Raw genomic sequence first — 25,316 nt, forward strand, 5'->3', positions numbered from 1 at the left:
GTTTTCATGATTATAAAATTTCTTTGTATTTATGACCTCTCATACAAGTAGCACAATCACCCATGATGAAACATTACAACACAGCACAAATGGAAACATTTTCGTTGAACACTTTGGCATCACAGTGGATGATAAATCACAGTATTGAAAGCAACCGCATGAGGAATGAACATGAAATGTAAAAAAGCAATACTTTGTATCAGGTCAAATTGTGCTGAAATTCGTAACACACCTGACGTGCTTAAACAAACAATATTAAGGTAAACAACAAAAACATGAGGAACTACTTTTGACTAAATCGCATCATGTCAAAGCTTAAATGTTTTGAGAGAAGAATAGGCTACAATAGTGCTAGATCTTATCTCGAAGCAATTTTGCAAAACGTTAGAGTCGTTTTGTTGACGGAGATTGGACGCCCTGACGCGAGTGGAGTTTCCCTGACAACTGTTTCACTTGATCAAGCGTTGAAAATCGTGGCCGATTCCACACCAGCGATCCTCCAAGGGAAGACGCCTGGACATTTTGCCCCGTCTCGTGGCTTCTCCTATAGCAAGTGTGTGGGAGGCGAGAAAATGGCTTCACTGGACGCGATGGCAAGTTATGAAGCGCCACAACACTGGCAGGAGTCACGCTAGGAGAGAGATAATGGCACGTCATACGTTTGGTTGTTATAGTTACTGTTTGGGTAACCTTTACACACCTGATCATCAACTCAAACAAAATGACCACAACTAACCTTTTCGGCGTTTGTGGCTTGCTCACTTTTTGTGGCAAGAGACTGACCCCTTCCAAGTAACCAGGCAACCTGGGGGAGGTAATTAATTGTCGGGACTCAAAATTTTCCTGGTGAATATTCCGTCCGTCAGCCAGCCAATTACTTGCAAGATGAGTACTTCCTATACATGCAAGACGCAATAATCAACAAACCATACGTCTTGCTAGACTGGATGATATGTTTGCTGGAGAAAGTTGATGTCATGTCAACCAGAAACACAGCCATTCTGGAAGTGGAGTTGTACCTTTCAAAACGCGACTCCTAGCTGTATCCGGAGACGTGACATTTTTCCGACTTGAGTTGATTTTATCCACATCGAGTTTCCTATTGGAAATCAGCGGAGAAGTTGGAAAAAGAGGCGACACAGAACGTTTAAGATCAATGGAAAGTTGGTCAGGTGAAGTGGGTCTCTGTGGTGGGGGCCGCCTCATACCCCGCCTAAACTTCACTGCTGAAAATTATTTTATTAAGTCTTCTGATCGTAGATAAAGTTTCTCCACCTTAAAGGTTTTCCATATTTATGTACAATGGTCCTTGAACTTTCCGGCTACTCGGACTCAGATAGATTTAATCTTGCCGGAACAGCGCGTTATGAGAAATGAAAATCACGCGTGGTATAAGATTTTTATGTTATACCTTTCATTTTACTTTTAGTTGTTTTCTTATCGACAACAAATCCTACATGAGGAGTCATTTCATCCGGATCATTGACGATGTCCACAAATCCAACTGATCCCGAAGAAGCGGATGACCTCCACGCTTCCGTTCTTCGAAGTTGGAAAGATGACGCACTCCCCGGCCGGGAATCGTCCCGCTCGTCCACACCTTCATGAAACATGACGTGTTTTTGCCTGCGCACAACCGCACTCAGTGGCCGCGATTTCCTTGAAAATATTTTAAATTGACAAAATGAAAAAGTTTTCCCCTTTCGCCTTGAAGAGTGCTGTTTAAAGACGTTCTTACTCTTCTTCGGGTTTAATATGCTTTGGTATTCGGGCACTTTGCACTCTGCGCCGAACGTTATGTTCAGCCTGCAAATTTTCTAAAGTCTTTCCATCACTTTCCTGACCATTTTCAACAGCACTGTCTACTATTTGCTTCTCTTCAGTTGATTCATGTTGATTTTGAAATTCTACATCACGAAAAAAAATTGATCGTGGTTAACTATAACAGCCTGAATATTTTTGCACAAATCTTTCTAGGACGGGGAAGTTGTAAACCTTTATGAAGATCATTGCCCATATCCAATGTGCTCTCATCTTCCTCATCAACTTCAACATCACGAGCTCCAGTTTCCACCTTAGTCTCATCCGATCCAGCATTCACCTGGAGACCAGGGTTAGATTCATCATCACAGTTGGTTCCTCCTCGATTGGGATCATTCTCATCGATGCTTGCCGTGTCAAGGCTCGGCATTGGGATGCTCACGAGAGGAGGAGAAGAATAAATCGCTTGAGCAACAGCTCTTTCATCTCGGTTTTGCTGATCCGGTGATAAACTAAAACAACATAGTTTTAGAACACACAAAGTTTATATCTTGGCGCATGCAGGAAATTTTCATGGGAAGGGTTCTGCAATGTCCTTTCACACATTTCATGATAGTTGCAGAACTTTTTTACAAAATGCCAACGAAAGGGAATGGTTTTAACGCCAAAATCCTCCCCTTGTTAACACCAATGGTCGATTTACATTTGTTTGACAAAAATCTATTTTATATCTTGCTATTTTTAAGGCATCTTTTACCTTTCAATGTCCGGTAACTGCTCGTCTGGTGGTTGATTTTTATCTTCCTCTCTTTTACTTTCTGTTGCCACTTCCATGTCTCTGGTTAAACTCTCCATATCTCCATCTAGTGAGTTAGGATGCAGCTTGTCCCACCTCTCACCCAAAACAGTGGCATTCTGGTAATGTTGATCATGAAACAGATGCGAAGGAATTCCGTGGTAAACACGATGTTGGAATCCCTCTCCGTAAGATGCATCCTCCCCAATGACCATGTCATCTCCGTGACGTAAGCTCTCGGTGAGAAAAGTTTGTTGTCCCGGCTCCTTCTCAGCTTCTCGCATGTCAAGTGATTCTGAAGAGAGCATTTCAGCTTGGAAAGCGGCTTTGGACAGAGAAAGGTCCATTTTCTCACAGAAGAGAGCGGATAGTGGTCTCTGAGGCTTCGATTCCGCTACCAGGTGAAGTTGATCTTGGGAAGTGAAAAGTTTATTGTTACTTGTGTCGTCCGTCATCAGCATGATTGATCCGGATGTTGGACAACCAGCTGTTCTTGGCGGAGAAACTTCCCGCTTCTTTCTTTCGCCATGAGGACTTCTAGGTGGAGACAAAACAAACACCATTTTATCTACACAGTTCCATGCCAATCACAACCACAAAGAAATGACACCGCAGAGTGCAAAACAAAGTGACTTTGCATAAAATGAAACGCTACTCTGAATGATCGAGATAGTCGACTGTGATCAAAGTTCCGACCTAAATGAACTTGCAGTGGATGGAATCGCCACCAGTGCCACGGCGCCATTTGGTTTTGAAATTCTGTCCGGAGTATAATCTATAGCCTGCCTTGCTGTTGAGTAATTTGAAGGTGTAGTTTGCAATGTTTCGTCTGAGGAAGAGTCTAAAACAGACAACATTTTTATCAAAGATGCAAACATAAAAACTTCTAAGAAAATTAGGGAAAAATTGGACGACTATCCTGAAACCAAGTTTTCAAACTGACCAGTAATGTCAATGGTGCTCTTTGAATGAAGAGTTATCCTGTCACCAACTGCTCCTTGTGGCTTCCAGCTGCCGATTCGTCGGTCGTATTCCAACTTACTGACATCAACATAACAATAATGCTTCTCTAGGTCTCTGACTTGGACAGTTATTGACCCATTAGCAGCTGAAGCAAATTTAACAGTTAATTTATATTTAATTCGTTTTGTGTGATAACTTGCCGCATTACAAGTCAATTTTAAAGACATCATCATATTCAGTTAAGTTTTGAGAACTCTTTCATTTCGAACCTGGAACTCCGTCCATTTGCACGAGAGCAACGTGTGGTTCAGGAAGGGCGATCACTTTGGCGCTGTTCTGCGCTCCGAGAAGAATTCTGCTGCCCAGCTCAATATGCTGAGTCTGCCGGCTCGTAGTTATTGCAGACATTTGACGACTGTTGTGATGAAAAAAGTTGTCATAAAAAAAACTAAGTCAGTGGCAGTTTGGATTAAATTTCAGGCAGAGAGGAAGTAGCCTACCAGGCAATGGCTAAACTGAGGACTTATGCAGAAAGGCTCGTCACATCACAAGTGAAACAAATTCTTTAAAAATAAATAAAAGAAAATAGAAAAATGTTTAAGTGTTTAAAAGTTCGTTACGTGTGAAATTGGGAAGAGCGATAATACATTGGGCTGCAATAAAATATTAGTCAAAACAATGTAACTTAATTAATTAAATTTCGATTTTCAATAATATTTTGATTGGTTGCGGCAATAGTGACGGAATAATGAATATTTCCGCAACCATGAGCATGTGTTTTGACAAAATCACCTTCGCCCTGAGGTCAAATGTTCCCCGGATCTGAGAATGGCCGATTTCGGTCTTCTCGGATATGCAGATGAAGTGTTGAGAATGAAGCGTGCTTGTGTCGTATTTGAGCTTATTCGGCCGACCTCCAGGGCCTGGTATTCAGAATCCGACTAAAAATATTAAAACAGATGTTTAAAAAAGTAATCAGAAACCAATTGGATGGAGAACTTTGTTTCTAAAGAAATTTCTAAAAATACATTTAATTTGTAATCATTGAAGTTCGATATGTGTCAATTACTGTAATTTCTTTAAATAAGCAAAAAACTTATTTAAATAACTATAAAATAAATATAAAAATATATTTTTTTAAATAACAAAATGTTGGGGTGCGATTGAAATCTATTTCGAAGAAAAATTTCTTACTTCCGCTCCCATGAAGGAGTCTCGCGTCTTTGATGAATTGATTGCTGCAAGTTCGATTCTGGTGATCACGCTTTTGCAGATTTCTCGATATAGTAAGTCAACATCACCCTGTTTAATCATATCTGTTTGTTTTTAATTACAAAAAATTACCATTAAAAGATACAAAGGTTAGTTTAGTTAATAGACGAAGTTAAAAATGTGCATGACAGGAGCAACTACTTGTTTTGATTTGATTGCTATTACAATAAGTCACAAAAATTTACCAACCTAACTACTTAAAAAGGAGAAAAAACTTTCCATAAAATAACACAAATACCAACCCCATGAAGAGCTAGTTCCATCGAGAGTTGGGCCAGTTTGGGCGCAAGTCTGTTGTCGCCGGTGGCAACCCTTAGGATGTCACAAACGCTGTTGTTACTCTGAGCGATTAGATGATAAAATGATGGGACTACACTCAGGAGAAGAACAAGTTCTGATGCCAGGAGACCTTGATGCGCCTTCCATTCCAGTTTGCTCCCTTTCGGTGAAAGATAAAATCTGCTTGCACTGGAATGTCTGAGAAAACAAATGATAACGATGTAATAAGAAACAAAGTAGGAATATTTTTATTGATAGTGATGTAATAATGAGAATTCAAAGGGCTTACCTGTAACTGGCTGGCGCTGTTTGTGGTCGTTTAAACTGATTTTTATCTGGAATTTTGTGCCAACCTGAAAAAAGTTACAAGCACTCAAGGTACAACCGCGGCCAAGAATGAATATATTGGTTGCAATTGTTTACCATCAGTAATTTTACTGGAAACACAACAAAAATGCAACAATTAATTGCAGATGAAGATTTTGATGACAATAATATCCCATAATAATATTTCTACATAGTAAGATATCTTACTTGAAAGTCTGTTCTTCTTCCTGTGGTCACGGCTAACTTTCCTCACTAGGTGCAGGACGGAGTGATAAAGGCAAAGATACAACCTGTCATAGAGGCCACCCGATGTGAAGTTACTGCTCGTCGGTTTTTCGACGTCACGCTCGAGTTTGCACGCGCTGACCAGCAGACTGACCACTTCTGTTCTTGAGGCAGGGTCAAGGGTAAACAGCTGTCGGGTGTCAACATTAAACCTAGAAAAGAAATGTTTTTAGATCTAAACAACAAGCTAAAACAAGTCATAAGCAAGAAGTCACGGATCACAAGAAGTTATGTTCTTTTAGAAACGTTTCCCACATGGGGTTGAAGCTGGCCACATCCAGCGTCTGTTCAATCAACATCTCTGGCAAGTTGAATTCAAGTGAGGCAACAAGAAGTAGCAGAAGCATGTTACACTTCTCTTTGTCTTCATGTCTTTAAAATAGTTACTTGTAAGTTTTAACCAGTGATTGCGGAATGTTGTTTGTAACATTGTAACGAATTTGACGAATTCTGTTTCATGTAAAATTATTGTGCAACTTCAAAACTGACCGTTGTTGTAAAATTTGCTTTAGAGCATTTTCACTCAGGCAGCGTCGAACTGCGCGCTTGAATGAGTGCTCTTTGATCTTGATGTCTTCCTGTAAATTCTCGGCAAGAAATTCTAATCGTCTTTTGTCTGTATCTGCAAATATAAACTTATCAAGATTTTCTAAAAGTTATTTCCAATTAGATCTTTTTGGAAGAAAAAAAACAACAGAAATTTAACATAAATAATTAGCACAGATAACTTTTCTTACTGCTGTTATGAGGTTCATTTATTGGAAAATTTGCAGTGAAGTGACATGTACGGATTCCATGAATGTGGCCACACTGCTCTGTCCTTGAGTTGAGAATTGATTTATCATTCAATTTGTGCCTCTGCGAAATTTAATAAAAATAATGAGGCTCAAAAGCAACCTCTTTTTTAAGCAGCAGTTGGAGTCAGTCAGCAAGAACGGTTCTTATCATACGTGATTGTTTAATTATGACATCACTTACAACTGGTCGATTTGAAAGTGCTGAGTCATGGTAGAATTGGCTGACTTGAAGTCGTTCTGCTGATGTAATCAGTCGTCCATCCAACATCCACACAAGAGGCAGGCAATCAATTACATGCAATCTGTAGTAGGTGTCCTGTAACAAAGCAAGGGCGACACATTTTACAAACACTGCATCAATGGCCAACATCCATTATATATTACAATTTTGTTTGAAGATAGGTCTACAAAATAAAATACTGCAATAAAAGCTACGGCAACTTTTTAATGCATACTATGGAATTTCCAACTAGAGAAAAAGGAAACAAGTATTTATCAAAACTATAACGAAAATTGTGCTCTTTTTCCAAGTAAGAATAACACAGGGAATTAAATGAATATTCAGAGATATTTTTGAAGTTTACTTTTTCAAGGTCCTCATTTGCGTGCAGGCGCAGATCAAGAATGTGAATGTGACGTAACCTTGCAAGTTCATTCCATGTTAAGAAGTTGTTTGATAAGTCCAAGGTACCAATGGCAAAGAATTGAGAAAATCCAGTGAGGCATCTCATCTACAAACACATGTGTTTTATCTTTTTGTGAACTACTATAGTTTTAAATATGTATACAGCAATCATTATTTCTTGTTATATTGCTGAATATTATGGAACGAAGCAGACAAGAACCTGATTGTTTGCCAAATTAATTCTCCATAAATTTTTACAACATTCGAAGTTCTCAAATTCTTCGAGACAGTTTCTGCTCATATCCAGGCTCTCTAGAATCGGACAACTTTCCAATCCTTCGACCGCGCCTTTTGTTGCAAATATTTGTATATATAATATTAAAAACATTTTTACTTTCGAAGATAATAAATAAAAGATATGAGTAATACTGGCTGCAATTTTTAGAATTTAAAAGTGGGTGTAACCCTGAAGAAACCCTTTGTAACCATTTGTAGAAAACTTCCGAGGTAATGATACAAAATACAGTATGAAAGAATTTGGACACCACCAAAAATCATTCACCAGTATATTATACTATATACCAGGAGCTACTAGCTTCCCTCGATCATCACCCATCATCACTTTGTGTGCAACTATCACAGTAACCTCAAGTGCCAAAGTTTTATTTTTTACGCAAAGACTTTGTCAAATTTGTTAACATTAAATCAGTAATTCTATTGGTTGAAATTTAATGTGAAACGTTGATGAGTTGATGTTTTTCTTAAAGAATGTATTGCAATACTGTATGGTAACATGGTATTGCTGGTGTGATATTGGATGCAGTAAAGTTGTGCATACCTATTCCTAAGCCACATATGTCCAGATACTTTGCCTTGGACAAGTTTCCACGAACTCTGTGACATAGAATCTAAAAAAAACAACTTGAGCATGAAAATGTCTCGCAACAAAAATATAGAGAAGGCAAAACACCAAGTGAAAATACCAAGACTAAATCACAGAATGTTAAAAAGTGATGCGATTACAAAATATCCGACTTTAACGTAATTACATTATAATGTTAAAAGTAAAACCAAGAATACATTGTGCTGACAAATATAAGCTACTTTAGGATATATAAAGCAATACATTTTAGCAGCTTTGTAAAATTTATTAAACTTCTTTTTTCAAAAATCAAAAACTTTTTTCTTTGTTTATGCTTCCACTAATATATGCCAAATATCGCATCAACATCATTCATAATGATAACCAATTTCATCGGCACCGTAATTTAATACATTCTGTAATTCCTCATTTTCCAATACTTAAGATATTAGCATCGGCCGAAATGAAATAGCCCACCGAGTTTCTGAAATCAGCCAAACCTACCTTGTTTGTAATCTTCATTCTGGTTTTTTCAAAATTAGTTCAGATCTTTCTTCAGCCAACAACAATCATCTTTATAGGATCTTCATCCAATGAAACCTGTACAGTGTTCACAGCATTAGGATGCGGTAAGTTTTCAGGCAATAGGCACAGTAAGTGACATAACAAATACTGCTAGAATAGAATGTAACGAGTTACCAGGTCTGGTAAGAAAGTTCTGAAAATGTCTTACAAAAATCACTGACCTAGTTGTATATTACAAACTATAGATATGCACCTTACCTGATTTTAGAAAGTATATTTATTACTCGGATAATATGCTAATTTAAGCATCTCCAAGCCTACTTGCAATATATTTCGATTTTCCCGTAGTTATTAGGCCTACATTCTGACTTTTGATAGACAAGTCTTATCCTCGAAAGCGTCCCCTGGTTAGCAACGCATTATCAGTCACTCCATCGATAAGAAAAATTAGAAAATTTTAGGGTTGACACAAATCATGCATGAAATGTCGGCATTTTGTGACCAAGTTTAATGCAAAAACTTTCAAATGGCAAAATTCTCTCAGGGAATTTTTGAAAACTATGCAGGAAATATGACTGTTGATTTATGAATGCTAAGCAATTAAGTAATCAGATATGCAAGTATTAATCGGTAGCAGCATTCTATGCTTTATTGTATATATGAAAAATAGGTTAAATAAAATGAATAGAGTAAAATAAATTCTTTAATAATTTAATTTCACATGATTTATACATATTTAAATTTGTTTTTTATTTATCATAAATTCAATTTTCAGCCATCTCATTTTGCCTTTAATTTTCACTCTATCCACTGAGGACACTGTGGGGTGGTATCTAAATAAACAAAAATGTTCAGATTGTTGGCGCAGGTCTGGTATTAGCAGCCGAAAGAATTGTCACGTCTTTTTGAAGTAATCTAAAACCTGTAACCTCGCATTGAAAACACGGAATTTGATTAAGAAAACGGTGTTTGATAATTTATTTGTATTGTTATCGTTTCTTTGCCTGTCGTCTGAAAATTGTACAATGGCACAGACGTAGTCAATGGCAAAATATAAGCAATAGCCTATGCCAAGTCCAATAACCAGGTCAAGTACACAATTGCACAACCAGATGACGCCACAATTGGAGTAGGTGGAGTCTAGTATATAAAGGCATCCTTAGGTTGTGCGCTTTAATACTAGACCCCAATAACCATAACAAAAATCAAGACCCAGCAGTAGCTTATGTTTTTTTGGTTTAAAAGCCGGAAGTATTTCTCGTCAACTTGTCCTTTCATGATGCCATCATGTGAGATTTTGATGAAGTTTTGTACAATGAAAGTTCAAGTCTCGGGATTTCGCAGGTCGCAAGATTTCGAAGATCTACAGGTGCCAAAAAAGTTGATACTGCGCTCTTCTTTTTCCTTGAAAGTAGACAAAGAAACACAATAAAGCAAAAGTAAATGTCTCTTTTTGTTTAAACATCGCACTTTCCCCTATAAGTTGTCATTTGGCTGTGGCTAGCACAGTATTGAAAAATTTTGAAAGTTCAGTTATCACGTTTTAAACTCACTTTGGAGTTTATTAATGTTCACTAGTTTTAAACATACTTTTACTGTAAAAATGAACCATCAATTAATGACGTATAAATGGCACAGTCTTTCCAATGATAGTGAGAAAAAATGTTTATTCTTTTCGGTTAGTTTTCTCTCATTAATTCATACAGAGTAGTTTTTCAAGGGACTAGGAAAATTCAAAATAAATTGTACACATGTTAAAAGTCAGTATTTCCGTTTTGGAAAATGCCTTTGTTGCTTGCTCAAGTTTAAGAAATGAATTCAAACAAACAAATAAAACCCAGCAGTAAGCTGCTTGTGCAGAAACCGACGCGATCAAGAAGTGTCTCCCCAAGACCACAAGTAAAAGTTAATTCAAACAGAAAAGTTTCAAGTTCTGTTAATCCTAAAGCAACTGCTCAAGATGAAAAACTCACACCTGTTTATGCAAAGGAACCGACGACCATCATCAATCAAACCAGGTTTGTGTCACCATTTACATTTCAGTTGATAAAAATGATATTATTTGATCTCAAATGTTTTTTTTTCCACTCTATTCATGCTTGTATGCCGTGAACAATTCTAAAATAGTATTTATATATCAGTGGTTCTGCGTGGTCTCCAAATTTTGGAACTCTCTTGAATTCATTTACATACGTCTATAAAACTATAAACATTTTGATGGTGAATTGTATCATAAATTTTGACAGTAAAAAAATTCATTGATATATTATACAAGGATTTCAGATGTTTTGTAATGTGACCAGTAGATATATATATAATTGTTTTCTGATTTACAGGAGAATAAATCTTCCACCTAAGCTCTTACTGGTGTCGAGTAGATGCAAGTATGCTGCTATTCTTGAAAAATCTGTCAATCCTGAAGTGGTCGTTGTACTTTATAATTATGACACGATTACTTTTGATTCTCTTCTGGCACTTGTCTGTGCATCCTTGGACCCGGGTCAAAGGGTAAATGAAGTGTTGTCGTCTTACAACATTGCAAATGATAATGGATCTTTGACTAAATTTAATATCCATACTGGATACTACGCTTTTGGCTGTTTTTGGATTTCCTTTTATAGTTACGTGTTGTTAAATGGTGATCTATCTGTCATAGAATACCACAAAAGCATGTTAACAAGTTTAGCAAATTTGTTTATTTATATTCATTGTTATTTGCATGCTTCAAAATGATAGATTTCGTCTGTGGCTTGCATGATGACTTGTAAACCGAATGGCATGTTCATGGTGCACCTCAACAACGGCATGGGTGTGCTTGGTACTGCTACACAGATCTCAGCAACACACGGCCCAGGTGAGATGTCTTCCCCAATTACACATTTGACGTCGGTATCTGTGTGTTTAACTTTGTTCAATATTGTAACACTTTATTCTGTCGCCTTATGGTCATGAACATTAATTGTGAAAAGCTCGGCAAATAGTGTGTGTGTAGACTTTGCTTTCATTGTCAACGGTCATAAATTTAATCTGTTTATCCTGCACACATAAGAGCCTCACATTTACATCAATTGTTAAGCGTTTTACTAACAGAAAATTTTACTTTTGTGTCCCATTTAGCATTTGACTGTTGACTTTTCGCAACTGGTGATTTCAGTGCAGTACGAATAAAAAATGTTAGCATTGTTTTATTTTGGCATAAAATTGAATGTGGATCATCAAAAATTTACATTTTACAGTTTTTTGTTAATTTGGTGAATTTTTTTTGGTAATGACAGTTTTTTTGTTGAACAATACATTTTTTGTTTGCAAGTTTTGCATAGCAGTTTTGTTTCTTGACACACTTTGTTGTAATTTAGTAGTTAGCGATAAAACGAACAAATAACATAAACTAATTTCGATGAATTATATGCCTACTAGTTTATGTGAAATTTCTTGTAAATTTCAGGTCAATTTTTTAAAATCTTATTCGAGAAGTTTGTTGACACGTCGGCCCCGCAGTGTAGATTGGACCTGCTTGCAGTTGGATGTCAACCAGGATCATATTTGCAGGACTTGCAGCTATTAATTGGTGAGAAGCAGTAATGCATGGTGGGCAGCTTGCGCTTGACTTGTTTTTAATGTGTCGGTGCAGTCCAGACCACATCACCTTCTACTTTTTATAACTTAGAAAAGAGAAACTTTCACACAAGCCTTGCTTAACCTTGATTCTATTATTATAAGTGTTTGTGGTAATATTATGTTCTCAGAATTGTTGGTAATGAAATTTAAATCAATCATAAATAAATTATTTGAATAGGTTGCCATTAAGCTGGTTAGTAAATTATTTAACGTACGTGCAAGCGCATAGGTTAACAGAACAAGCCCAAAATGTGTCAAATATTGTGTTTTAGTCCAAGGGTTGGCAAATAATGAGTTTTGACGGAAATTTTCGTAGCAAGAAATTTTTAGAATTTGAACAGCGTTATTATTATTATACAAGTTTGTGAACCTGAATACAACATTAACACATCGCCTGTAATTTGTACATTAACAACTGAGTTTGTGCATTACTTTGAGTACAGCTCATTTGCCAACCAATTTTAGGTCCTCAATTGCAATTAAATTACATTTTTTTTTAACAAAGAAAATTGTTTAGCTAAATGTGTCATTTATTTTTTAAGCTATATATGCAAGTAATTTTCCTTGCAGCCCGCATCTATTGTTCACATCAATTTCAGTTTCTTTTCAGTCAACTCAGTAATCGTGCCTGGTTGCCTGTAAACGAAGCATTTGAGTCATGACATTCTCGGACTATTATTTGTGTGTTACGTCAGAAAGTATTTTGCAACCTCTGGTTTTGTCTATTCAAGGTCTATCCCATCAGGCCATATCAATTTAATTATTGATCCGTAATATTTCAAACAATGTTATTACATATTTGTTCAAGATATACCAGTTCACATATCGAAGGAGATGTTTGGTTCCGACACCCATGTTGAGCTCCCCGATGGCACGAAGACAACAATTGGCGAAATTTACTTCAAGCCAGATAAATTAAGAAACTGGAACTCTGGTACTTACCAGACCATCGACCTCTTCGAGAAAATTAGGATGGTGGGCAAAGGTCACTGTTTGTTTTTTCTTGATGTTAATTCGATTCTTTATCAAGGTGTTTGCTTTTGTCAATTGCTCGAAGACGTCTTCTTTTCTTGTAATTTGGGTTCTTGTTCTGGGCAAATATTAAAATGATGAAACCAGGCTATTTGAGATAATGGTCTTTCTGTTTTATTTAATTAGTTTCTATTCACAAGTGCGCTTTATTTTCAACAAAACGATTTGCTTGTTACAGGAGCATTTGGAACCGCCGTGTTGTATCGAAAGAAGGACGACAATTCTCTCGTTGTTTTGAAGGAAATTAACATGACTGAACTAAATAGCCAGGAGAGGTTGATGGCAATCAACGAGGTAAGTTTTGAAGATTGTAACAAATAATTAAACATTATTGTTATCGTCAGTCTTTATTACACAAATTTTTGGTGAAAAATCAAAATATTATCAAGGAAATTCCATGCAACTAACAACAATTAAACATGCAAAGATGTGCACTTGAACTGAGCACGGCATTTAAACGTTAAAATCTACTTTTCACTCCAGACAAAGGTGCTTGCAATGCTCAATCATCCAAACATAATTTGCTACTACGACACGTTCGAAGACCACGGCGTGCTGATGATAGAGATGGAATACGCCGACGACGGAACGCTGGCACAGTATCTTGCAAAACAGGTAATTTAACCGATAACATGGTTTATATTCAATGTGAGGCAAAGTTTAGTTTTTTTCAACAAATAAAACTTAGGTACAATGTATGTTTTTTGATCATCGCTTCGTCTTATTGTGCCAGGACTCGCCACTTGAAGAAAAGACGGTTGTCTTGATGTTCAACCAGATTGTTTGCGGCATCGCATACATGCACAAGCAGAGCATACTACATAGAGATCTTAAAACTTCCAACATCTTCCTAACCACTGATGGAATCGTTAAAATAAGCGACTTTGGTCTTTCAAAAGTGATGACCTCAAAAACCAAAGTTGCCAATACAGTTCTAGGTCTAATATTTCACCTTTTCCTAATATTCCTGTTTTTAACATATTTAGTTATTTATCTTATGCTTGTTTTTCAGTTTTTCAAAGGTCTTAATTGATATAACATTTTACATTATAACGTATTTATAAGTACTAGTAATTTTAAATATTCCATCAAGAAATTCCCACATTGGATTGATCTCAAACTAAATGTAGAGCATTTATTTGACAGGCACCCCGTATTACATTTCACCGGAAATATGCGAAGGGAAACCTTATGGTGAAAAGTCCGACATCTGGGCACTCGGTTGTATATTGTATGAGCTTGCAATGCAGCAGAGGACATTCGAAGGGACCAACTTACCGGCTTTGGTCAATAAGATAATTAACGGACAGATCGCCCCAATTCGGGGTGGTTACTCGGCAGAGTTGCGTAAATTGGTGAAGGAAATGCTGAGCAAGGAGCCAGAGTAAGAGTTAAAGGTTCTGAGTAAAGTTTTCGATACATTACAAGCATGTATATATATGTGCTTATATATATTTATTATAAGCAGTGGCTATGCTCTTTTTACAACCTTTTTAGGCTTGCGGCACTCTACAGAAGAGATAATTAGTTTGCAGCATCCAGTGCTAGTATATAACAACGCATTGTGCCACGCTAACGTTCTCGCAATAGGGGAAATCCTCAATACTTAAATTATCTCCCTAGATTTTTTATTTTCTTTAAAAAAATTGACGCCAATGCAAGCAATTAAATTCTCCATTCTAAGCCTGAATGAAGGACACTCAGCTGATATAAATTTAAAGCAAGAAACTTGCGGCACCACTAAGTACTGGAAGTGGCAGCCTGGTTGGGAGCCACTGGGCTATAACATAAACCTGTGTGTAATACTTTATCTTAACAATCTATTGCCTATTGAAATTTGGAATATTTTTTCCATGGTATTGTTATCAACTCGCTTATTGGACTTATAGTTGTTGGTAAGTTATGGCATGTTATGGGTCTGGCGTCAATGTCAACTTTTCATGATCTTTGCGGTGTGAGAATATAATGAGGCTATCAGGAGGCATACAGTACATAAATTTAAAAAAAAATATTGGTGTTTGCCTGTGAACACAATATCCGTGCATAAGTAACATTCTTTGTTAACAGATCTTGTTCAGAAATCAAAATTTTACAAATACTTTAGTTTTCTTTGTTGAGGTTATTTTCTGTACCTTCTGAAAGAATAGACAAACTTTATCTCGAGATCAGTGTTTTTTCTATTCCAGGATGCTCTCGAATAATGTGACGATCTAGTTCAGAAATCAAAATTGTACAAATACTTTAATTTTCCTTCTTACAAAATCATTTTCTGTACCTTTGAAACGACAAGAAAAGTTCATCTGTAGACCATTTTTTTCTCAGACAAAGGCCGACTGCCGAGGCCATTCAAGCGGAACAAATGGTCAAACTTCTGGCCCCCTTCAGCCACGATGAGCGACCCCATTTTTCACCAGGGTCAAGGGGTTCTTCGGAGCGTAAGCAAAATGAAGGGACTCGGTCAGTGTTGTATTTGTACAACATCGCAGGCACCACCATCTCACCCATCGAAGGGTTTCCATCAAAAATAAAGATCAGACAGGTCGGGGGAATATATTTTGATTATAACTTTTATATTTATGGTTTGTAACTTTTTTATTGTCACGAGCAAAAACATTGTTTCTATCGTCGCCAGGTTGCTGTGGGGAAGAATCATGTTGTCGTGGTTGCCATGGAGAGGGTGGTTTATACGTGGGGGGACAACCATCACGGTCAGCTCGGTCACGGCCATTTTGAAACCATCGCAAAACCGAAACCAGTTGACGCACTGAAGGGAAAGTCAGTGATATCGTAAGTTGTGACAAAAGGTTTAATAATCATTTTAATTGGTTGCGTTTATCCAAAGCTTCGCTTCTGTTATGACAACTGACGTGGCAACAGCAACTGGAGTGATGTTGGAAATGTGTTAAAAATAGTCTCCTTCATTTAACAATTTGACTCTTACTTTTGCTTCCACCTGAGCACAGTTGTTTTTAGCAAAGTCTTTTTACATTTCCTTTTAATCCAAATCAAACCAGAGCGGGTTGTGGTGACAACTTCAGCGTCTTCCTCTCCGACAACGGGATAACGATGACGTGCGGAGACGGTAGCCAGGGTTGTCTCGGCCACGGAAACTGTGATGGATTGACTCGACCAAAACTAGTCGAGTCACTGCTCTCGATCGATGTGACGACAGTGGCGTGCGGGTCCAACCATGTCGTCGTCCTGGGGGATAATGGAGAGGTAAGACTGAGAAGTTGATAACTTTTGTGAGAAACGTTTTAGCTTTGCAAGCTGTTGTCTGGCACATAACATGTACTCATGATTGTGCGCATTCGTTATACCTTTGTATACGTACCTTTTTGTAACTTTGGAAGTATCTGTTTCTGCGATGTTTTTAATCTATACAAAACACATGTCCTCCTGGGTGTAACCAAACATTTTTGCTCCTTTTCTACTCTTTATTCTTGGGTCCTGCTTCACAATTCTTACATTTTATTTGGCAGCATATGTCATATTTGTTGCCTTTATTTATTTTACTCAATAACAAACACTCATTAGTATAGATATAGATCTCATTAGACGTATTGACTTTTTCACCAATCTCTTTACACAACAATGTACTAAAGTATCCTATGTTTGTTTTTTTGTCCATACTCGTGTGCATTTGCTGGTGTAAAAATTTCCTCCCACCAATCAGATGTATTCGTGGGGCTGCGGGGACCACGGCAGGCTGGGCATCGGTACGGAAGAAAATGCCGTTGAACCAATGCGTGTGAACGTAACGCAGCCGATACGAGACGTCAGATGTGGACACGACGCTACAATCTTTATTACTGGTATGGTGAATGTTTTTATGGCAACAAAGATCATGATCTCAGAATAGTTTTCTGTATAGAAGTTCGATGTAAGTTTTATCAACGTTAAGCTTACTCAGATCCATAATTGACAGTTTTAACTTCTTACTGTGCAAAGAAACAAGACTTTCGCATCCTAATTGATTATATTTTGCATATGTTGGTGTTTTTGTTTTTTAGCGGTGGGAACACTGCTCGCTTGTGGCAACAACAAGTACAACAAGCTCGGTCTGAACGAAAGAACTGGATTTCTCACCGTGTTCCAGAACAGACTAAAAAAGGTGAAATAATCTTCACTTTCAGCTCCCTTTTATTTATGCAACACACTCATTGCTTGTGTTGCTCTTTTGTCAGATTTGCTATTTCTAAGCTATCTCTTGATCGTGTGGCTCATATTTCTAAACAGACTGAGGTCGAATTTCGTAAAACTCCGACTGCAACAGTGAAGTCGATCAAGGGAGTTGTGGATGTCGCGATGGGGAGGAACCACACCGCTGTCTTGACCGACCACGACCACGTCTGTGTTCTGGGAAGGTACGACAGTGGCTCCAATGCTCTTTCATTTTTACCCGCTGCAGCAAATAAAAATAGTGCAGGGAGCAACATGTAACCACACAGCTAAAATAATCGTTTGATTGTTTATCATATAACAATATGTTCTTGGGGAAGTTTTTTTTTCTTAGAATTGAAACAGGGCTCAGAAAATACAACATTTTTTAAGTTTTGATCAATACAAATACGTCATATCAATCTGACTGGCAATCACCATCAAGTGTTAACAACCGTTTATCAATTTTTTGTTGTCATAGCAACAAGGAAGGTCAAATGGGTTCAGGAGGTAGCAAAGCACATCCCTCTCCCTTCCATGTCAAAAGCATAAAAGATCATCAAGTCCTGGTGAGGAGTTTGCTTCATTTCATTGCAACGCCGATAACGATATTCGAGTTCAAGACCGTTTTGACCTTGTTTCTATGTCAGGTGATTGCCTGCGGCGACACTTACACAGCTGCTGGTACTTCAAACGGGATCTTGCTTTACTGGGGGACCAGGTTCGGGAATTTCACCAGTTCAAGCTCGGGGGGTCTTTTGCAACCCCCAGGGTCAGATAAAGGTCACCGACGTACGATGAGTACGACGAGTACTCTTAGTGTGAGGAGTTGTTCCAGGTGGGTGGTTATCTGTTCGTTGAAGTTGTCGTTGTAAATTGTTCTTGGGCTGTGCTTAATTCTGGTTTCTTTAACGGTTTCACTTTTTATTTGTGATTAACTTCATCCCAGTTGCCAGCCCGACTCTGCGTATGCTTCCGAGTGCATCAGTCGCTCCTCCAGCTTCCAGGATATTTCAATGGAAGGTGAGCATGTGACGAGTTCACTTGCAGCTTGTTTAGTTTTTGTTTGCATTGAATCTACCAGACTACCACATACTTTTTTGCATAAAATTCAATGTTTTTGGCAACGTTTACACAAAAATTATTTATTATTCAACTTATGCTTTTCGTGCAGAATTTATTTTACTTGTCGTTCCATTTTTGGTGAAATAAATTTCACTTCATATTTTTTATTGCAATAGAAAATGACAGTGAAAATGGGCAACCGTTAAACCAATCACAGACGTCCGATTCCAGATTACCTGAGGTCATTTACGATCCGGTCCCTATCTTGGACATTCGGTGAGGATGTAGTGTCATTTGAGTTAGAGTCACTAAAGCATATGGACTCATTAACCCCCACAGCTTGGCACCATGCCAGAAAGTAATAGGACCTTCAGTAACCTTCAGCCACAAGGAACCATAACCACATTTTGTAAAATTAAAGACCGTCGTAGATCTTAGTAATGAGTCATATTCCATGACAAAGCATATCAACAACTTGGACCTTTCTATTAATCTTAATCTTATAACTCAATGAAGCTCACCAGAGTCCCAAGGAGACCTGACTGCTTACCTTGATAACCTGATCCCGTTTCGTGAAAACATCTTCATTGTTGTGGAAACGAACGCACCTATCTCGTCACAATCATCGATTAAGGAGAAGAAAGTGAGGGCGCTAAAGAACCGAGGAAGCATGCAGAGCCTAAAGGTGAAGTAGATCTGCAATTTTTCATTTCTCGGACATCTTTTATTTTCGTTAGAATTTGTCCACAGTGACAATTGAAGGAGAAAATAACTTGGAAATCAGTTTCTCAAAGCTCTGTTGTGTTTGTTTAATTGTTGATAACATTTGTGTGTGGTAGCACTTGAAACAGTAGCTAGAATAAGAAATGTTAAAATATGCAAAGTGGCAACTGAAATCTATCATTCTCGTTACCATTGTGTTAAGGTTTTCATGTAAATATTATCTGAAAATGTCTTTTTTAACTTTAGCTTTATTTAATTGTGACATCACAGGTGCCGTATGTCCACCAATCAGTGAGCAGCAATGATAGCTCGGAAGCCTCGGATCTCAGCAGCACCCCCAAGTGGTTGAAAGAAGAGCTGGAAGAAGCGAGAAAGGAACAGGTGAGAAACATGATTCCGACTAGCAATATTCTCGATTAGCACGACGGTCGGTCAATCAAACCCGCAGTTGTCAGTTGAACTGTTAGTGGCTAATTACTGGTATTGTTCACTTTTATGTTTTTGAAACTCTGGGGTTGATACTTTGTTAGAGTGTAGACCACAAATAATCCTACACTTTTTAACTACCCCTCTAAACTCTAAAGCTTTGTTTTCATAATCTGTTTGTATTTTTGTAAGTTTTGTTTTCTTTTTAAAGTAAAAATTGTTCTATAACACTGGTGTCTGTTAAAAGATGTTGACATTATAACAACTTTGTGTGTTAAATGCAGGTAAAAGACGAAAAAGTATTACCTAAAAAGTCACTGCCATCAAAATCAAGTCCAGTACCGTCAAGCAAGCACAAGTAAGATTTCTATTGAAACTCTCTTGTCATCATAAACGCTGATCATTCCGAGTTCAGCTGTCCCTACAGTTGCTCTGTGAATGTATAACAGCTAATGCTCCAAGCATGTGATATTATATTGCGGTTCTAGATGGAACAACTCGCAAAAGACATCACCCACAAGCACCACAAAATCATCCAGGTACTTGTTTGGCTCTAGTTTGTGTTTAAATGTTGTTTTTGGATACCTACTACATTGTCGTTTTACCTAAAGTGATGCAGTTTACCTTGACTTTCTATTTACCAATTCACTTTCGATTTCTGTTAATCTAATTTATGTAGGAGCTCTTGACTAGGCTTACCTATTTCGTACGTCACGTGTTAGTCCATGTGAATCATAGAATTTTTTTGTCTTTTTTTTGGAGTGCTCTGTATTTTGCCTTTTTTGACTTTTACATCAGACATGGATTACATATAAACGTAATGCAATACACTCGTGAATGCAGTGATGTCTGAGTCACTAATTGTTCATTTAAATCTCCAGATTGCCTCGAAAAATTTCCTCAGCAAAGTCGGACTCAAGCTCAGATTCAAGCACGCTGAATCATCTGACTGTCGAGGTGAGAAACTCTGGGTCAATATCGGGGATTAAAATTACTTTAAGAAATTGACATTTATTTTAAGCTGACATTACGAATGTAACAAAACAAAGACAGAAAGCGAAAATAGTATTTTTAAGAGCACAGAATGTACATAAAGAGGCTATAAAAGCAGGATCACTGTTGACTGGTAAATACAACACATAGAGAGCACATATTGATCTCACATGTCATACACGTGTAAGATTAATTACGTTAAGGTTCAGATTACGTCCACGAATTCACTCCAACAGATCCTTGATAGACGCCGTTTGGTTGCAATTTTTTATTTATTCCTTCCTAAATTTTCACAGTCCACTTCGAAGGGTGGCAGGCGCTCGAGCTTCGAAGCACCAAGGCGGGGAAGAAATCCATCACCACGCCGTTCTCCTCTGCCGAAAACGTCAAACCGATTGGAGGTTGGCAAAAGTGAGTTTAACTTTTCTTTCTTTTTTTCTATTTCTCTTTTCGGGTTTAACGTTTTATCTGATATCAGAATGAAACTCCCTGAAGTTTGCTGCTGGTGGGTACATTTAGGTTGGGGAGTATACAGCTGTCAGTCGGCTGGTACTTGCAGTCTACTAGCTACCAAATTATCTACCAATTAAGCTAAACTCACTTGCTAACCCTAAATGAAACCAAAGCTAAACTATTATTTAAAATTTGTAACACAATAAATATCCTCACACAAACTTAACCTAATTCTAAAGTGTCAAAATTTCCCATAGCCCTGGCCAGTGCCACGTTTTTGGGAAAGTTGTATTTGAAATTAGTTTGTGGCCATTTGGGTTTCGATTTACTTTCCTCGAGAAAAAAATCTTGAATCAAACAAACTTACTTATCAACCTATTGTGCCTAATATAGTCCGTTACGCCGACAAACCAGAATTTTCTGTTTGAAAAAGTATCCACAATTAATTATATTATCAATGACATGAGATTTTTTGTTTTTCTAGCTCCTGCTCGAAGAAATTCAGCCGGCAGGTCGCCGATAAGAAGTTCAGCTCAAATGAATGAAGAGATTGAAAGGTAAGTAGAAGATGTTTTTACGTTGCTTGCTAAAATTTAGAAAAGCCACAATGTATCTTGTTAATTGCATTGAAACTAGAGTAATATCATTTTTGCAATTTCAAAGCAGTCCAAAAGCATCTGAACTTTTCCATGAAAGGAAATCGTCCTCGTACATTTTTAGTTGTTAATTCGCTCTCCGGTTGACCTCGTCCTAATATTTGTGATATTGTTGATCATAAATCTTTGATAAAGTTACCAAATGTCTATCACAATTAACACGATTTCCCACAAATGATGAAATGTTCCAGGCTGGCAAAGGAAAAGAAAGAGAGCGACATGAAGTTTGCTCAACTGAAGAAGGAACACGAAGATCTTCTTAAAAGGATGCAAGAGAACCACGAGAAGGAGAAGTTCGAGCAGGAGCAGAAGCTCAAGGATGAAATTTCTCTTCTTCGGGAAGAACTCAACATCCTCGTTAAGAAAGAGGTGAGTGTGGTGATGGTCAGCAAAGGACTGGGAGTTTGTTCGAGAATTATTCAAATGAGCTACGTCTTAGATGTAGTTTTTTAACGTTTTTTTTAAATCAGATAAGGGTTTCAATGCAGTTTTATTTATAAAAAATTTCATCTATGCAAAATCTTTTTAAAGCTGATATTTCCAGCTTAGGCAACAGCGGTTAGAAATGCCAAGTTTCATTTTTAAGTGACTGCGTTTTGTGTGTAATCTGTTGTTTCTCCATTAGTTAATCTTCTCACGTTTTATTTCAACAGTGAAGCCATTTATGCACAATCTTCTTAAAACTGCTAATTCCGGTTTATGCAGCGGGGCTTAGAAAGCGTCAAATTTTCAGTTATAAGCATTTTTCGCTGCATTCATCACTCACCGAGTTCTTGTTGTTTCATTGCAGGTTGAGAGTGGAAGAAAAGTTGTTGACCGTTCTGTTCAGAGCAAGTTTTGCATTTTGCAGTAAAATTTTCTAAGTTTCATCTTTTTTAGAAAGTTCCTTTCGTGTCTGAGTTTCTTTTCCTGCGGCATTTTTAATACTTGAGGTTCTTCGAAACGATAATACTGAGCTGGGGTAATATGATGTAACATGTACACTCTACTAGCGATCATAAGATGGTTATATCATAGGGTCGCTAGGCTTCAAGCAGATACTGTGACTTGAGCACTGTTTGTGATATTTTTCGTGATCTTGGCCTTACAAATTACGCCTTCATTTTTATACTCATTTTTCTTCATTTTTTCAATAAAAGGTGCTTTATAGTCAACTCTTTACCGTGTAAGTCTGATATTCTTTTGTTCCTTCTCGTTCTTTTTCTTCAAAAATCATTTTTTATAAAGTTTGATTTTAACTACTTTCAGAAGTTTCGGAGTTTTACTTCAGTTTTGTGCTGAAATTTTGTCTCTTCATCTGGAAGTTCGTCATTTGTTTGTCGCAGTCAAACTGGAGGTTCTATTGCTCGTTGTGGCATTAATTTCTATGACATCACGGTGATGTCACTGTGAAACTTGCACATTTTTACCTCAGTATTAATTGTAGTTTAAATGCAATAAAATATGCAACTATCAGCAGATTGTTTCATCACCATCAGTCACAGTAGCATTCATCACATTGGGAAAATCCTAGGTACAGACTTCTATACTGATTTGAGACCATGGACCATATTGTACTGTAGGTTTCCCGTAAGATGCTCTGGCTGTGTAATAGACTACTGAAATATTTTAAAAGTGCTGTTTTATTTGTGCTTTGAAATTTAAGGTAACTTTCACAAAAACCAAATTTTAGACTTTTTCAATCCTCGCTTTTAAACACCCTTGCAGCCACAAGCGATTGTAAAGTCTATTATAGCACTCTGCCCTTCACATTAAAGTCTTTGTAACAATAATATAATTCTACATGAGCATTCACAGAAGTCACAAACACCAACTGTATTTTGTTTATTCACATCTCAATATTAAAATGGTTTCAACAAAATTAAAAAAATACTTTTAAAATGAAATTTTCCTGTTATTGTCCATCATATCAACAACGTCTGATGGAACCGTACCCAATTTTTTTACTACATTACCACAGTGCAGTTTGGCAGAATTCATAGATTTCATTTTTTGATATTTTATAGTAGCTGTATGCACAAAGCTCACAAACAAGCGCTTTGTTGAGTTTAATCGCTGTGATAAAGTTAAGGCGGTATGTTTTATAGCACATTACATTATTATTGCACAAATATAAACAAACAATCATGACCATTTGTGGCTGTGTGCTCTGCATGACACTGACAATACACTTCTTTGAAAAGAGCAAGACAAATTTTACAAAACAACACTAAGCAAGGTTGACTCTCATCAGCAATGTGCTGTAAGTGATAAAAATATATAACAGCGAGCAGTAAACCAATGTCACTAAACTGAACAAAATTCTTTGCAAAATTGTCAGAATTGCGCAAATTTTCAGAAGAGTTTTAGTGGAGTACAAAATTTATTACACTTTGACAAAAGTGTAATGATTTTTATGAAAGACGAATCAGAAAATACATGACAAAAAATACAGCAAACGTAAATAGTGCAAGATAGAGATACATCTTCCCATATCCGCCGCGTGATATTTGCTTTAGTTTGTTCATTGTGCTCCCGAGAAATCCTCCAACCTTGCTCATGTCGTCGTCCTGGCACAAGAAATAAATTTATTCAATTTACAACAAATAAAAACGTATTAAAAATTTTAAAAAAAACAGTTTACACAACTAATTTTAAATCCTTTTCATTAGATATGATTCAACAAAAATAATAAATTTATAAAAAAACAAATTTAATTCAATCATTCACCACCAAATTATTTATTGTTAGAAATGTTAGTTATATTATTAGACAAGATATTAGATATTTTCACTAAGGAGAAAAGAAATTATATCATTATTATCATATCATTAAATTTTTAGCAAATCATTAAATTTTTAAATTACAGTTAGTTCATGTTTGAGTGAGTAAAGTTACACCCAGGAGAGTAATGTGCCAACTTTTAGGCTAAATCAAATTTAATGCAAAAAAATCGGGGTATGCAGTTTGCTAAAGAAAACTTCTAAATAAATTTAACCAACCATATCTTTGAGCATTTTATTCTGCCCTCTCACTTCTTCGCCAATATTAATTGATATCTGAAACAGACCAAGACAATGTTTAAGAAAAACTAACTGGAACGTTATGCATTACTAGTCCAGACACAAAATTTTCAAATGCCATACTGCTTTTAATGCTGTAACTTTATGTCGTAATTCCTCCTCCATTTTTTGGTTCTCTTCCTCATACACCGACTGTTCTCCTGCTGAGGCATTCTTAGTTATATTTAATGATTCTTTTAATTGTCGTATTACACAAGAAATATTTCTATTCTTAAAACATTACGCCACAATTCAATGAAAAATATTTATTAGTTCTAAACCTTCCCTGCATGGCTGTTAACTTACCGGCGTGTGCGCGTCTCATGGTGAAATTTTAGGATGTTTTCGTCACGTTGAAATTATTGTAAGTGGCTAGCATATAACTGCAATTTGAGAAATAATCCAGTATTTATCTAAAATTTACACTTACAGAACACAATTAATCAGTTGCAGACGTGGCAAAATCTACTTCTGTCTTTCCATCGACAAAGATCTCAAGAAAGGGAAATTTCCCATTTTACCTTTGTCCGCATAAAGATCTTACTTTGTTTTGAATGTAAAAGAATAAATTTTGTAAGATTACATTGTCAGATAAAATAATAAAAATCTTCCACTTATTAAAATTAATTCAAACAACTTGATTGAAATACTTTAAT

General features: G+C 36.8%; 3 protein-coding genes across 10 annotated transcripts; 1 reads left to right on the forward strand and 2 right to left on the reverse strand.

The window, feature by feature from the left end:
• Window positions 1-27: 27 nt before the first annotated feature.
• Window positions 28-8,905, reverse strand: LOC143459165 (uncharacterized). Of its 6 annotated transcripts, none has more exons than XM_076956189.1 (24): window positions 8,751-8,905; window positions 8,472-8,567; window positions 7,944-8,013; window positions 7,326-7,453; window positions 7,065-7,211; window positions 6,662-6,796; window positions 6,421-6,541; window positions 6,173-6,305; window positions 5,939-6,055; window positions 5,606-5,835; window positions 5,361-5,424; window positions 5,035-5,269; window positions 4,715-4,822; window positions 4,313-4,461; window positions 3,790-3,935; window positions 3,501-3,665; window positions 3,254-3,398; window positions 2,519-3,094; window positions 1,996-2,273; window positions 1,739-1,907; window positions 1,412-1,659; window positions 1,020-1,223; window positions 737-896; window positions 28-631 (listed from the first exon to the last, which is right to left on the reverse strand). In XM_076956189.1, the coding sequence occupies exons 2-24, from the start codon at window positions 8,487-8,489 to the stop codon at window positions 385-387; spliced, it is 3,993 nt and encodes a 1,330-aa protein (XP_076812304.1). In that variant the 5' UTR covers window positions 8,490-8,567; window positions 8,751-8,905; the 3' UTR covers window positions 28-384. The 6 variants fall into 6 exon arrangements, with proteins under 6 accessions (XP_076812304.1, XP_076812301.1, XP_076812302.1 ...); XM_076956186.1 differs by having other exon boundaries at window positions 29-631; window positions 1,020-1,226; window positions 8,814-8,832; XM_076956187.1 differs by having other exon boundaries at window positions 29-631; window positions 1,020-1,226; window positions 8,777-8,794.
• A 1,302-nt stretch (window positions 8,906-10,207) lies between these two features.
• Window positions 10,208-23,074, forward strand: LOC143460256 (serine/threonine-protein kinase Nek8-like). Of its 2 annotated transcripts, XM_076957697.1 has the most exons (28): window positions 10,208-10,510; window positions 10,829-11,000; window positions 11,229-11,346; window positions 11,938-12,060; window positions 12,919-13,095; window positions 13,321-13,436; window positions 13,626-13,757; window positions 13,876-14,080; window positions 14,289-14,526; window positions 15,465-15,681; window positions 15,775-15,929; window positions 16,157-16,361; window positions 16,819-16,957; window positions 17,156-17,256; window positions 17,382-17,509; window positions 17,785-17,872; window positions 17,954-18,141; window positions 18,253-18,326; window positions 18,545-18,644; window positions 18,885-19,053; window positions 19,362-19,472; window positions 19,802-19,875; window positions 20,006-20,056; window positions 20,399-20,474; window positions 20,807-20,921; window positions 21,448-21,520; window positions 21,811-21,988; window positions 22,410-23,074. In XM_076957697.1, the coding sequence occupies exons 1-28, from the start codon at window positions 10,305-10,307 to the stop codon at window positions 22,470-22,472; spliced, it is 3,792 nt and encodes a 1,263-aa protein (XP_076813812.1). In that variant the 5' UTR covers window positions 10,208-10,304; the 3' UTR covers window positions 22,473-23,074. The 2 variants fall into 2 exon arrangements, with proteins under 2 accessions (XP_076813812.1, XP_076813813.1); XM_076957698.1 differs by lacking the exons at window positions 10,208-10,510; window positions 11,229-11,346 and having other exon boundaries at window positions 10,867-11,000.
• A 352-nt stretch (window positions 23,075-23,426) lies between these two features.
• LOC143459509 (BET1 homolog) lies at window positions 23,427-25,140 on the reverse strand. 2 transcript variants are annotated; one of them, XM_076956703.1, is made up of 4 exons: window positions 24,967-25,140; window positions 24,745-24,821; window positions 24,601-24,657; window positions 23,427-24,168 (listed from the first exon to the last, which is right to left on the reverse strand). In XM_076956703.1, exons 1-4 carry the CDS (start codon window positions 24,983-24,985, stop codon window positions 24,013-24,015), a joined length of 309 nt encoding a protein of 102 aa, XP_076812818.1. In that variant the 5' UTR covers window positions 24,986-25,140; the 3' UTR covers window positions 23,427-24,012. The 2 variants fall into 2 exon arrangements, with proteins under 2 accessions (XP_076812818.1, XP_076812816.1); XM_076956701.1 differs by having other exon boundaries at window positions 24,745-24,824.
• Window positions 25,141-25,316: the final 176 nt, after the last annotated feature.

The sequence above is a fragment of the Clavelina lepadiformis genome, chromosome 5 (assembly GCF_947623445.1).
Source record: "Clavelina lepadiformis chromosome 5, kaClaLepa1.1, whole genome shotgun sequence".
NCBI classification, from domain to species: domain Eukaryota; kingdom Metazoa; phylum Chordata; class Ascidiacea; order Aplousobranchia; family Clavelinidae; genus Clavelina; species Clavelina lepadiformis.